This window comes from Balaenoptera borealis (genome assembly GCF_965194805.1).
Source record: "Balaenoptera borealis genome assembly, chromosome: 3".
NCBI lineage: Eukaryota > Metazoa > Chordata > Mammalia > Artiodactyla > Balaenopteridae > Balaenoptera > Balaenoptera borealis.
In genome coordinates, this window is record NC_138866.1 from 10,868,537 (window position 1) to 10,880,956 (window position 12,420).

Here is a 12,420-nt window from a genome sequence, read left to right on the forward strand (position 1 = left end):
TCCAGGGTCACAGCCATGCCCCTGGGGCTCAGAAGCTGCACGAGCTCAACTTTGGTCACCTCTATCCAAAAACACTGTGCTTTGGCCAAATGCCCTGAGTGGCTATCAAGAGTGTTGGCACCCTCCACTTGGGCCCTTCAGCCTTGGTTCACAGCTACTTCTCCACAGAGAACGTGATTCACTACATGTAGCGGTGATGCTTTCACGGACAGGGTAGGTTTTTATCGACAGCATGCTCCTGCTGCCAGAAATATGCTCAGTGACCTCTCTTCTATGACAAGCACATCCTGGACCTGTTCACTTCATAATCTTGAGAGAAATGGTTCATGTGCACAAGTCTGTACTGAGGAACCCGAGTCTGAGCTTGCCCAAGCCGATGGTGATCTAAGAAATCCGGGTTCTGAGTGTTAGGCCTGTGCAAACTGGGATGTGCACACCTCTCTCCCCATCAGCCAGAGTTCACCTACCAGCATGTTCCATGGGCTCGGTGCGATTGCCTGGGTTCTCCTCATGCTTAGTTGCTGGATTCTCCTCCTCCTCACCTTCCGGGCCTATAATAAACTCTGGTCTGGAAGAAAGGAGGCTATCCTCAAGGCTGTCTGTGGGCTCCTGAAACAAATATGACAAGCAGCCAGGTGAGCAGCCCTTTGGGGATGTAAAGAACGGTTCCACTTAGTTCAACAAAGATGGATGAGCGCCTGCTGTGTCCCAGGCCCTATGCTGAGCCCCAGAGGGCAAACGCATGTGCCTCCATAGAGACTTGAGTTTATTGCCATAATGGTTAAAGGAAATTTGGATCAGCTGTTTTCTGAAATATTTTCATTCCCTTAAAATAAATATGGAAAAAATCTCAAAAACATTGTTAAATCTTCCTAGGCCTGCTTTCTCATCTCTGCTGTAATCCCTGTGAGCATGTCCCACTTGCCAGGTGATTCCAATCCATGCTCATTTTGTTTAATCACAGCACTTAATTAGCAGAGAATAATAAGGGGTTCACACCAATATATTTAGATACAAATACTGGTTGCTGGGGGAAGTCAAATTTTTAGGAGCAAGAAATTTCTATAATATGTGAGTTAAAGAGAGCAAGGTATGGCAACCCAGGTGTCCATCAACAGATGAACAGATAGACAAAATGCATTCAACGGCATATTATTCACCCTTGAAAAGGAAGGAAATTCTGACACATGCTGCAACATGAATGGACTTTGAGGACATTATGCTAAGTGAAGTAAGCCAGTCAAAAAAGGACAAATTTTCTTTTTTAACATCTTTATTGGAGTATAACTGCTTTACAGTGTTGTGTTAGTTTCTGCTGTATAACAAAGTGAATTGGCTATATGCATATGTATATCCCCATATCCCCTCCTCTTGCGTCTCTCTCCCACCCTCTCTATCCCACCCCTCTAGGTGGACACACAGCACCGAGCTGATCTCCCTGTGCTATGCAGCTGATTCCCACTAGCTATGATTTTACATCTGGTAGTGTATATATGTCCATGCCACTCTCTCACTTTGTCCCAGCTTACCCTTCCCCCTCCCCATGTCCTCAAGTCCATTCTCTACGTCTGCATCTTTATTCCTGACCTGCCGTTAGGTTCTTCAGAACCATTTTTTTCTTTTTTTTTTTAGATTCCATATATATGTGTTAGCATATGGTATTTGTTTTTCTCTTCCTGTCTTACTTCACTCTGTATGACAGTCTCTAGGTCCATCCACCTCACTACAAATAACTCAATTTCATTTCTTTTTATGGCTGAGTAATATTCCATTGTATACATGTGCCACATCTTCTTTATCCATTCATCTGTCGATGGATACTTAGGTTGCTTTCATGTCCTGGCTATTGTAAATAGAGCTGCAATGAACATTGTGGTACGTGGCTCTTTTTGAATTATGGTTTTCTCAGGGTATATGCCCAGTAGTAGGATTGCTAGGTCGTATGGTAATTCTATTTTTAGTTAAAAAAGGACAAATATTGGATTATTGCACTTACATGAGGTATCTACAGGAGTCAAACTCATAGAAACAGAAAGTAAAATGGTGGTCTCCAGGGGTTAAGGGGAGGGAGAAATGGGCATTATTGTTTGATGGGTATAGAGTTTCCATTTTGCAAGACAAAAAGATTCGTTGCACAACAATGTGAATATACTTAACACTATATCTGTATGTCTATATATAGATATATAACAAGCTGGAAAATGGGTGAAAAAGAAGATTTAAAGAGAGAGAGAGAATGTACTAGGAATAGCTGCCATTTAAAATATCCATCTCTAGTTATCCTCCTATTCCAGTTTTATTCTCTCTTTCAACTCCCACCTTCAAATGTCCTCTTTTAAAATCATCCTCTTTTAGGGGAAAGGTTGGGGGAGGGATAAATTAGGAGTTTGGAATTAACATATACACAGTACTATATATAAAATAGATAATCAACAAGGACCTGCTATATAGCACAGGGAACTGTACTCAATGATCTGTAATAACCTATATGGGACAAAAATCTGAAAAAGAATGGATATATGTATATGTATAACTGAATCACTTTGCTGTACACCTGAAACTAACACAGCATTGTAAATCAACTATACTCCAATATAAAATAAAAATTAAATTTAAAAAATTTTTAAATAAATAAAATTTTAAAATATCCTCTTTAGCTAACACTTTAACCAGTAATAACTTTAACCAGTAATTTGAAGAATTACTTGATAGCCAGCTGAAAGCAAGAAGGAGGTAAAGATTGTTGGGATACATGAAGGACACCAAGAAGAAAGAAACCAGTGCTAAAACGGTGTCTGGGAGGGTTCTGAAGAGTATCTTTGCCAACTTCGCAGTTTTGCTGATGCTGGCCCTGTTCCTTGGTCACCCATGAACAAGACACTAAATCAAATTATAAACTGAGTTTCATAAAATTCGATATGGCAAAAAGTTTCCTGCTGCATACACCCAGTTCTCTTCGGCGCACACCCAGTAACTCACGTGTAATTTTCTGTAAATGGCAACATCATCACCTCCCAAGCCAGAAAACATGGATTTGTCCTCAACTTTTCCTTCGCTAAACGCTAACTCAACACCAAGTGCTGTTGATTCTCTTTCCTAAAAATCCGTCAGGTCCACACCTTCTCTTCATCACCACCATCACTGCTTTAGTTCAGGCTCCCCTGTTTCTCCCCTGAGTGACAGCATTACCTTCTGACTAGATGCCTGTCCCTGGCCTCCAAATCCTCTAATCTCTCTCCTCCACTGGCAGAATTTCTCAAATTCATCAAATTATATCACCACCCTGATTAAAATTCTTCAGGATTCCCCCATTGTCGCCCAGACAAAATCCTTACCTCTTAGCTTGGCAGACAGAGCCCTTAATAAATGTGACTATAAAACTGATGATTTTATAGCATCAGGTCTACCTTTTACTCCTTTGCCATCCTCCTCACTGTTCTAGCAACGATGAACTACTCGTAGTTTCCTGAGTGTATCATCACCCCCTTTCCTCTGTATCATTTAAACAGAGTTTTCTGGGTCTCAACAGTCCTTCTCTCCTATCACCTTCATTTCATTAACTCCACTCCTCCTTCAAATATGCGCTCAGCAGACATCTCCTCCGGGAAGACCTTGCCGATCCCCATCACCTCTAACCTAGATTCATCCTCTCTCTGTCCTCCCATAGCTATCTTGTTCATCTCTTCCTCACTATGCTCATCATGAGCATCTTAGGTTTTTCATTTACGTAAACATCTTCCTGATTAGGCTCTAAGCTAGACGATGTTTTCGAACCATCTATTACTGTGACTGCTTTAGACTATATACCCAATGACGGTGTTAAAAGACCGTACTACAGGAACATTATGTTGTGGCAGGTAGGACTAATGAGTTACGTGGGATGAAAGGTATTTAAAAACTGAAGAAACACTTTACTGCGTATATACTATACATCCCCAAAATATTTTTTTAAAGAAGTCGCTTTCTACCTAGACAAACACTAGGGGAAGAAAAAGAGAAGATGGCGAACACTGGCTCAAATGATTCAGGTTCATCTACCTATGATGCTATGTGGGTATTTTGGTGATGTGTGTATCTTAGATGGAAAATAGGCTAAACAGGGAATAACTAATATATGGAGTAGATAATTCATGGCATATATTAGCTGTTCCCTATTTAAACAATTTTCTTAAAAAGCAGAAAATGAAATGAAAGCTTTATTGGTTGTTGATCAAGTCAATGGGTTTTACACACTGAGGTGACCAAGGAATTTTCAGTGTCCATATCCAATCTACTTACTCAATATTTGACGTCTATATTTTGTAGTATTCATTGTTATCTAAACTTTGTAACATAACCTTGTGATAAAAGTTATTTCAAGAATACCAGTAATGCCTTGTACTTATGAAAATTGTATGAGCGGATATACTACAACCCTAACTCATGACTCAAGAATTCTAACTCAAGAATTCTGTGTAATGTAGCTCCATCTCGTGTCTCTTTCCAGGAGCCTGAGTTAGCGGAAGGAACAGGGAAACTTTCTTTTAACGCAGTCTCACATATAACCCAGCATGGAGCATAAGATAATACTGGAGGAAGACGCCATTACACCATCTACTGCAGTCTTTATTACCATTAGACATGGATCATCTCGTGTCTTCAACTGCTTACCACCAGCCGGCTTTCTTCTTTGGGAGCCAGTCTCTCCAGGAGCTCACAAGCAAGTTGATAGCAGAGAATACTAGACTGACATAAGTTACACTCAATTGCTTTTTCTTCCTTCTGGCAGGTGTGGGAGCCCCCCCAGGGGGCTTGGAAGACATTGTTTATAATGGAAATAATGTCCTTTGATAAGCTGTGCTCTAAGCCCATCGTGATCCCATCGTCTTGTAACTCCATCTGAAAGATACCCAAAAAAGGCCAAAAAAAAAGAAGAAGAAGAAGGAGTTTGGTCTGTTTGTCCAATATTCCACTGGCACACTAACTGGGGACAATTTTCACTAACTGATAACAATATAAATTATTTAAAGATGATAAGGCTTACAGACCGTGAGCATACATTACTTTCCATGGACTCTTCTAAAAAGAATATAAACACAATACAAAGTAATAGGATTTATTTTTTAAATCATGTAGGACATTTAAAAGAGAGTTCTTCTTTAAAGCCATCAATTTGTGAGATTTTACACATTTAAAAAATGCTGTTCCTCACCTAGTGTCCAGATCTTGGTTTCTAAATACCATTATCCACTAAAGGAACCAGGACTCCTTGGAGAAATGGCTGATTCCAGGGTTGGGGCTAGGAAAATATAAAATGAGCCTGAAACATTCTGTCATGTGAGACATTAAGGAAGTGTTCAAAGAATGATGGGAATATTTCAAAAGAACATAGAAGCCAGCTTGAAGGGACTCTCATTAGCCAAATGTGGGATGAAATGAGCCTCAAAATAAATAATCATAGTAACAGATTTTAGCCCACTGAACAAAAGAATCCATGACTACATTCGGGTATAAGTAGACTAAACAAATAAATATATAAGTGGGAGAGGCAGGGAACCTATTCCTTCAGTAGAATGCCAGCTAATAAATTAAAAGAAATGATGGAATTAGAAAATTATCATTTGGTAACCAATAGAGTAAAAATTGATTCAGGCATGAATCATCCATGGATACTAAAACTAGAAGGTGAAAGTCTGATGAAAAACAGGAAATCTGTCTTAAAGTAGCTCCCTACAAGTTAGTTATTAATTACAAAGGGGAAAATAGTGGCTTTGTAGTAAAGAAATCTGGCAGAAATCACCTTAACCAAGTTATTACCACCAGTAATGGGACATTATCATGTCATGTGCTCCCTGATATCATGCACTGAAAACAACATAACATCACATCTGTGGTATGACTGACAAAAATGCTTAACTCAAACTGATTCATAAGGAAACATCAGACAAACTCAAATTGAGAAATAGTCTATAAAGTAACTGGGCTGTACTCTTCAGAAATGTCAAGAATATGAAAGATAAACAAAGATTAAAGAACTAATGAGTGAGGACAAATCGTTGTAATGAGTGATGCTGGATTGTGTCCTCAGTCAAAAATAACTTTTTACTTTTGCTATAAATACGGTATGATTATTATATCAATTTTTAAAATGAATAATTTCTGTAAGTTTTATAATAGATAATAATATTATAACAATATTAATTTCCTGATTTTGATAACTGCACTTGGTTATGTAAAAGTATGTCATTTTTTAGAAAATACACTCTGAAGTATTTAAGGATAAAGGGACATCCTGTTTGCAATTTACTTTCAAAAGGTTCATTAAAAAATTCTACAATTCATACATACACATACAGATTAAGAGAGAGAGAGGAGAAATACATGTGGTAAATGTTGACATCTGGAGAATTTGGGGGAAAGTACTTGGGAATTTTTTGTACTATTCTTGCAACTTTTCTGCAAGTCTGAAATTACTTCAAAATAAAAAGTTAAGAAGAAATGTTCTCCTGACCAAAGCCTTTTTTAAACTTTTCTTTTAAAATTAACTTCAAAAATCAATTTATATATTAAAATCAGCCCATCACTATAGAGTTGTACCTTGCTCTTCCCAAAAACAGTATTACCCGGTTTGTTCACCAAATTTGTTCAACAGAATCAATTCTAATGATGCTAGGGTGTTTCTAAAATTCATATCCATTCTCATGTGTCAACATCATTGCAGTTATTCATACAAGTATTTTTCAGACTCCTTAGGAAATCCCCATAGAAGTTTGTGAAATGTCTTGATAGATGCTGCATCATTTCAGTAAGTGAGAAGATGCCCAACACATAGAAAGAATCACTATACGATGCCTTCCCTCATTCTTCACCTCTGAACTAAAGGAAGTTCATGCTTCAGCTACCTGCTTCAGGAGAAGATCAAACATGAGGATGAAACAATTTAGATTCATTTCATCGTCTTCACAATCAAAGTCAATAGTCCTTCCTCCTTGATGTCCAAAATTCTTGAAAGGACTACGAAACGGACTACGGATTGGACTCCGAAATGGACTCTGAAAAGGACTCTGAAATGGACTCAGCATATTGTGCTGAACTCGTCGACCAGGATCAGAGGCAACACTCACCTAGAAAAAAGAACATTAACACACATAAGTGAACTCACAGAAGCTCAAATGGCTGTACAAAATATTTGCGGACTCTGTGGAAGGTATTTCCAGCTGTCACACTGATTTCCTTCCTTAGCCAATGGCATTAGTATCTCCAAATCCTATGAATCTTCTCAAAACATAAAAATAAGAAATAAAATATCCAAACTTTCTAATTGTCAGGTGAATGAAACATAAGTACCCTGAAGAATGAAGGCAGCTCTCTTTGCCATTATATTTTTCATTCCGTCAAACATTTCCAATTAAACTAAACTGTCTGCATCTACTTAAAACCATAACCTGAAAAATGATAACTTACAGAAGTAAAGCATTGCAAGATCACTTTTTAAATCATTAGCACAGAATCTCAGATTGACATGACTGGTTAAAGAAAAATGGTCTCTGGGTATAATAAGTATGAAACTGTCATGAAAAAACAATATATGTCAAGCCTGCTGTACTGTTTATTCTCCATTTGCCAACCCAACCCCTCCCCCCAAAAGGACCTCACTGCCCTTTTCTGCCCTGTTCTATGCCCAAGGATGCCAAGGACTGAGTCTCTCCTGGCCCTCTTGCTGGCTGGCTTCCAGTTGGGTTCAGTTAATGAGAGGCACCAGTGGAAGACCTGAAGCTGGAGGAGCGAGAGGTAGGAGTTATTTCTTCCCACCTCCTGCCTCCTTTGATGCTACATCTTTGGCAGTATCTCCATCCTCTATAGTTTCTCTAGCCAGCCTTTCCTTATAATTTCAGCTCCCAAAAGGCCCAGGAACATTTTCCCTTGTTCCTTCAGCCCTAGGGGTATAAAGGCTTCCTAGTGAACTACTGCTGGCCTCTGGGTGCCTCACCAACCCCATCGCCCCCTTAACCTTTCCCATAACTCTATAGGCAGAGTATCCATTAAAATCTCTTCATTTGAACCATCTGGGATAAATTCTGTAGCAGGACGCTGACTGCAATACCTGTACATCATTCTGAAATCATATTTTTTCTCTTTAAGATCTCTCTAATGATCAGAAATCTCCTTGAACACCATATTTAAAATAAAAAAGAAGAGTACCCCCATTAAGAATCAGAATACCTGGATAATGATAGTGTTATCTACAGCAAATCACTTCAGTTCACTGAACCTCAGGTTAAGTAAAATGAGGATCATGAGTTCTTCCCAACTGCCTCAGACAATCCTGTGATGTCATTAAGTGTGAACACGTTACACAGTATAAAGTGCTAATAATGTACTGTAATAGTAAAGGTTACTGAAGAAATAAATAAAATATAAATGTTTGGCAGCTGGCTCCTATGAGGCAGATGAGAAAAGAAGTAATGATTTTTTAAAAAGAAAGCACTGAATACAAACTATGATCCCACGATCATGTTATATTCTCATTTTCTAATCCCCAGAGAGCAGGTAGAATGACTGGGGGCCTGCAGTATACAGCAGGGAAAATGCTATGGAGAGGCTTGGCAAGGAGACAGGTGAGAACAGTCCCTGCCTTGGAGAGGTTGATGAGAGTCAACCTCTCCAAAACTGATCATGGTCTGGGAATGTCAGAACAACAGCAGAAACTTTATCAGGTCCTCCATAGAAAAATTATCACAGATGTCCAATAGTTCTCATACACTGTAGACCAGACTATATTTTCTCATCCTTAAAGGTACAAAGGGGTCAGTAAAATGGGCTCAGTTAGTTTACAGTGACAGCATCACTCACAATCACCCCTAGTTGATCATCTTTTCCCAAAACACAATAGGGAAAAACAAAAAGCAAGCAAACAAAAATATCCAAACTCCTCATTCCCAGAGTGAAGCAGTGATCTGCCCACTAGCTGGTAAAGAATTCTTATTCACCAGAAAACAAAACAAAACAAAACAAAATTGGAATAGTACCACAAAAGCTCAAGCTACTCTTTTTGGTTTATCGAGGATGAGAGGTAGCTAGCAGAGATGTGTAGGAGAAAAACTCAAAGGAAAATGAAAACTCAATAACTTACTGATTACAGACTATACCAAACATGTCTTAGAACAGTGTTTTCTGTTATTTAATGTGCTTAAAAGGTTAACAGAGTGAGTGGGATAGGATGAAGAAAGCATTTTCAGAGCAGTTTATGAGGATGTGACTTTAAGCCCCACTATAATTGACAAGAGTTTTCAAAATCTTAACAAGTAAGACAAAAACAATTGTGGCAATAATTACCCTTCGAGCTGCAAGGTTCCCTGCCAGTTCACTGACTCTTGATTTTCTTTGATTTGCCAGTTCTTTGACAGAATTAACTCCATCAGAAAACATACTGATTAATAGTTGAAGTGGAACCATGATGTCTAACTCTGATAATACCTGGTGAAAAAAGGCATATGTCCCCCAAAATATAAACATTAAAACTCAAAAAAACTACATTTAACATTTTTCCCTAAGGTGACCTATTGAACATAAGGACATTTAGCCTCACACATATTCTATCTGCAGTCATCCTCAATTATCCATACTAAAAAATTCAAAGCTATCATTGAACATTCCCGCTCCTCCACTCCCCACACCCGATAAATCGCCATGTTCTTTCTATTAAAACTTCTAAGTATCTCCTGATGCTCTCCCCTCCTTTCCATACCACTGCTGTTGCCTTAATTCATCACTTTTCTCCTGAACTAGTATAATCTGCGAGCAATCTTCCTCCAATCCTTCCCAACTCTGACCTGAATGCCCCATCCGACCTTGCTCTCTGGTGCAAGCTCAGGTACCCTTCTGTCAAAATCATGTTACTTTATCTGTAATGAATTTTCTAGACATAGATGCCTCCTTCCTTCAGACAGAATTAATCCATCTGTCTTCTCTGCTTTCTTAAAACTTTGTACATACCTTTATTAGAGCAATTATCACTTTTTATTATATTTGATTATTTGATACTATCTCCCCAACTGTGAGTTCCTTGAAAAAAGGAAGTATGAGGAAAGGATCATTTCTTATCCCATTTTTATCCTACTGCCTATTACTGTGCCTGGTACATAGGAGCTCTATAAATGTTTCTATAATTAATTAATAAATGAGTCAATCCAATCACTATATTGTTCACTCTATTCCCCGAATTGTTAGACCAGAGGTTTAAAACCTCCTTCAACTACAGCACTCTGTCTTCAAAGCAAAATTGTGTCAAAGCCCAGTCTGTAAAACATATAAGCTGTTATTGCTCTAGCTATGGAGAACCTCTACGTTCTGGAGGTTTACAGTCCTGTCTGCTCACCTCCAGATGGCACAGCTAAAGGGTGTATAACTGAATAACTGAGGCGATATCTAGCCATCTGTAGAAGGATGGGCTTTCCTAAAGTGGAAATTATCTTATGGAAGTCTACTTGGGGATGAAAAGTTAAAATTCTGAGTCCCAAAAGTGACTTTTTTTTTTTAATCCCTTTACTACTTTTTTTTTAAATCCCTTTACTACTTGTCAGTTATGAAAAATATTATTCTTTAGTTTACAACCCAGAAAGGCATCTACAGAACTTGAAAAGCCTTTGGGATCACAGGCTTCCATGATACAGAAATGTATCTGCATCCATAGCTAATCTAAATATTGACTCTGTCCTCCTTTTCTGAAATTGTCCAAATTTTATAACAGGAATTCAACTCAATTTAATAAATTTTTAAGAATGTACACAAAATAACAGATGCTGAGAGGAAAGGATGAGGGAGTTATAAATTCAAAAATGAAAAAGACCTGGACCCTGCACTCCAGGCATTTGTAATCAGGAAAAGAGACAAAAGTTAACTATAATATTAAACAGAAATAGAGTTTACACAGAGAACCTATATGAATACTGGGGGAAGGAATAATGAATTCTAATGGGAAGATAGGGGTGTGACATAGAAGGAAACTTCATAGATAATTTTGGAGCTGAATTTTAAAGAGTAAGCTAGAGTTCACATATGGAGACAGAAAATGAAGTCATTCCAGGCTGAGGGAATAGCATGAACTGCTCCCTAAATCAGTAACTTTCAACCTTTCCAAGTAAAGAACCTACTTAATATCAAAAAATTTATCAGAATCCCACAAGACAGCTATTACACTTTTAGTATCTATTGATAGAAAAAATATAAGAACCAAAAGCTACTATGAATTCAGTAATAGTATTGCACAAATTTGTATTTTATTAACCACAACTATAGCTAATATATTTGAAATATAGCTATTTGTCTATGCATATGAGTTACCAGTCTACAGATAGTCCTGAGCAAACATACATCTTTAAGGATTCTTTGCAATAACTCTCTGCCCCTCTACCCAAGGAGCTAAAGTTCATAGGCTAAAACCAATTGCCCAAAATGATCAAAAGTATCATTTACTTACATGAAGCCACAGTAAAGCTTGTTCCTGCACAGAGGAAGGGTATCCTGTGAACCGACAACTAATAAAGCCAAACATCTCTTCCATTGAAAAAGGTAGAGGACAAAGCTCAATGTCAAACATTTTGCTGAAAAGCAGAGCAACAAAAGTAAATGACCAGTGGGCATATAGTAGGGTCTACTGTTGCATTTCCATCTATATCTTATTTGGGGAGCCAAACAGTTTAGTCTGTGTTCTGAACTATTAGCATGTTTCATTTTACTGAAAAAGCTTATGTCGTTGGAATAGATATAAATAATTCATACAGTTGTTAATAACATTGGGGTTCATACTCATATCAGGTTTAACAGAAGGAATTGCATTTCTAGGGAACTGCACTTCTAGGAAATTGCCCCCCAGCATCTAAAAACATTGTCCCTTTGTACTTTTCCCACTTTATCCAAATCATAATTACATTTGAAAATAAACAGTATGGTGTATCTTTTTATTATCCCATAAGAATGAAATCCTTTCTGAACAATTACAAATCATCTTAGCACAATTTATAGCAACTATTTCATTTTGAACCTTCAAATTTTTCTATAGGATCATTTAAAAGTAAATGAGATTATATAAAATGCTTAGCACAGTGCCTGGCACACAGTACATGCTCAATAAATGGTAAATATCATAATTAACAGTGACTTCATTAAACTACTTACCCACCTTAATACTTCCCTGAATTCTTTTAACTGATTATCTGGGACTTCTGTTCTGATGGCTTCCAGCCATTCTGGCATGATACACTCCCACACGGACTGACCGATCACATTGTAGGGAATCAGGCAGAGGATTCGGTTGAGACCTTCCTTCAACTGAGTCACTGTGCTACAGGACTTATCCCAGTATCCACCAACCTGATGGCATTTCCACAGCCACAGGGGAAAAGAACAAAGTGCACTTGTTACATTTATACTCAAGGAAAT

The 12,420-nt window shown here is 38.0% G+C and overlaps 1 protein-coding gene across 8 annotated transcripts in view; it reads right to left on the bottom strand.

Annotated features, from left to right (window-relative positions):
- The window catches only part of UNC79 (unc-79 homolog, NALCN channel complex subunit), a 257,982-nt gene that overhangs the window by 117,916 nt on the left and 127,646 nt on the right, over window positions 1-12,420 (bottom strand). For all 8 annotated transcript variants that reach the window (XM_082384436.1, XM_082384433.1, XM_082384434.1 and 5 more), the window contains exons 15-20: window positions 12,161-12,351; window positions 11,459-11,582; window positions 9,316-9,456; window positions 6,882-7,103; window positions 4,651-4,878; window positions 468-609 (exon numbers count right to left, since the gene is read on the bottom strand). In XM_082384436.1, the coding sequence (XP_082240562.1) occupies window positions 468-609; window positions 4,651-4,878; window positions 6,882-7,103; window positions 9,316-9,456; window positions 11,459-11,582; window positions 12,161-12,351 (1,048 nt within the window). The remainder of the gene's footprint in view (window positions 1-467; window positions 610-4,650; window positions 4,879-6,881; window positions 7,104-9,315; window positions 9,457-11,458; window positions 11,583-12,160; window positions 12,352-12,420) is intronic.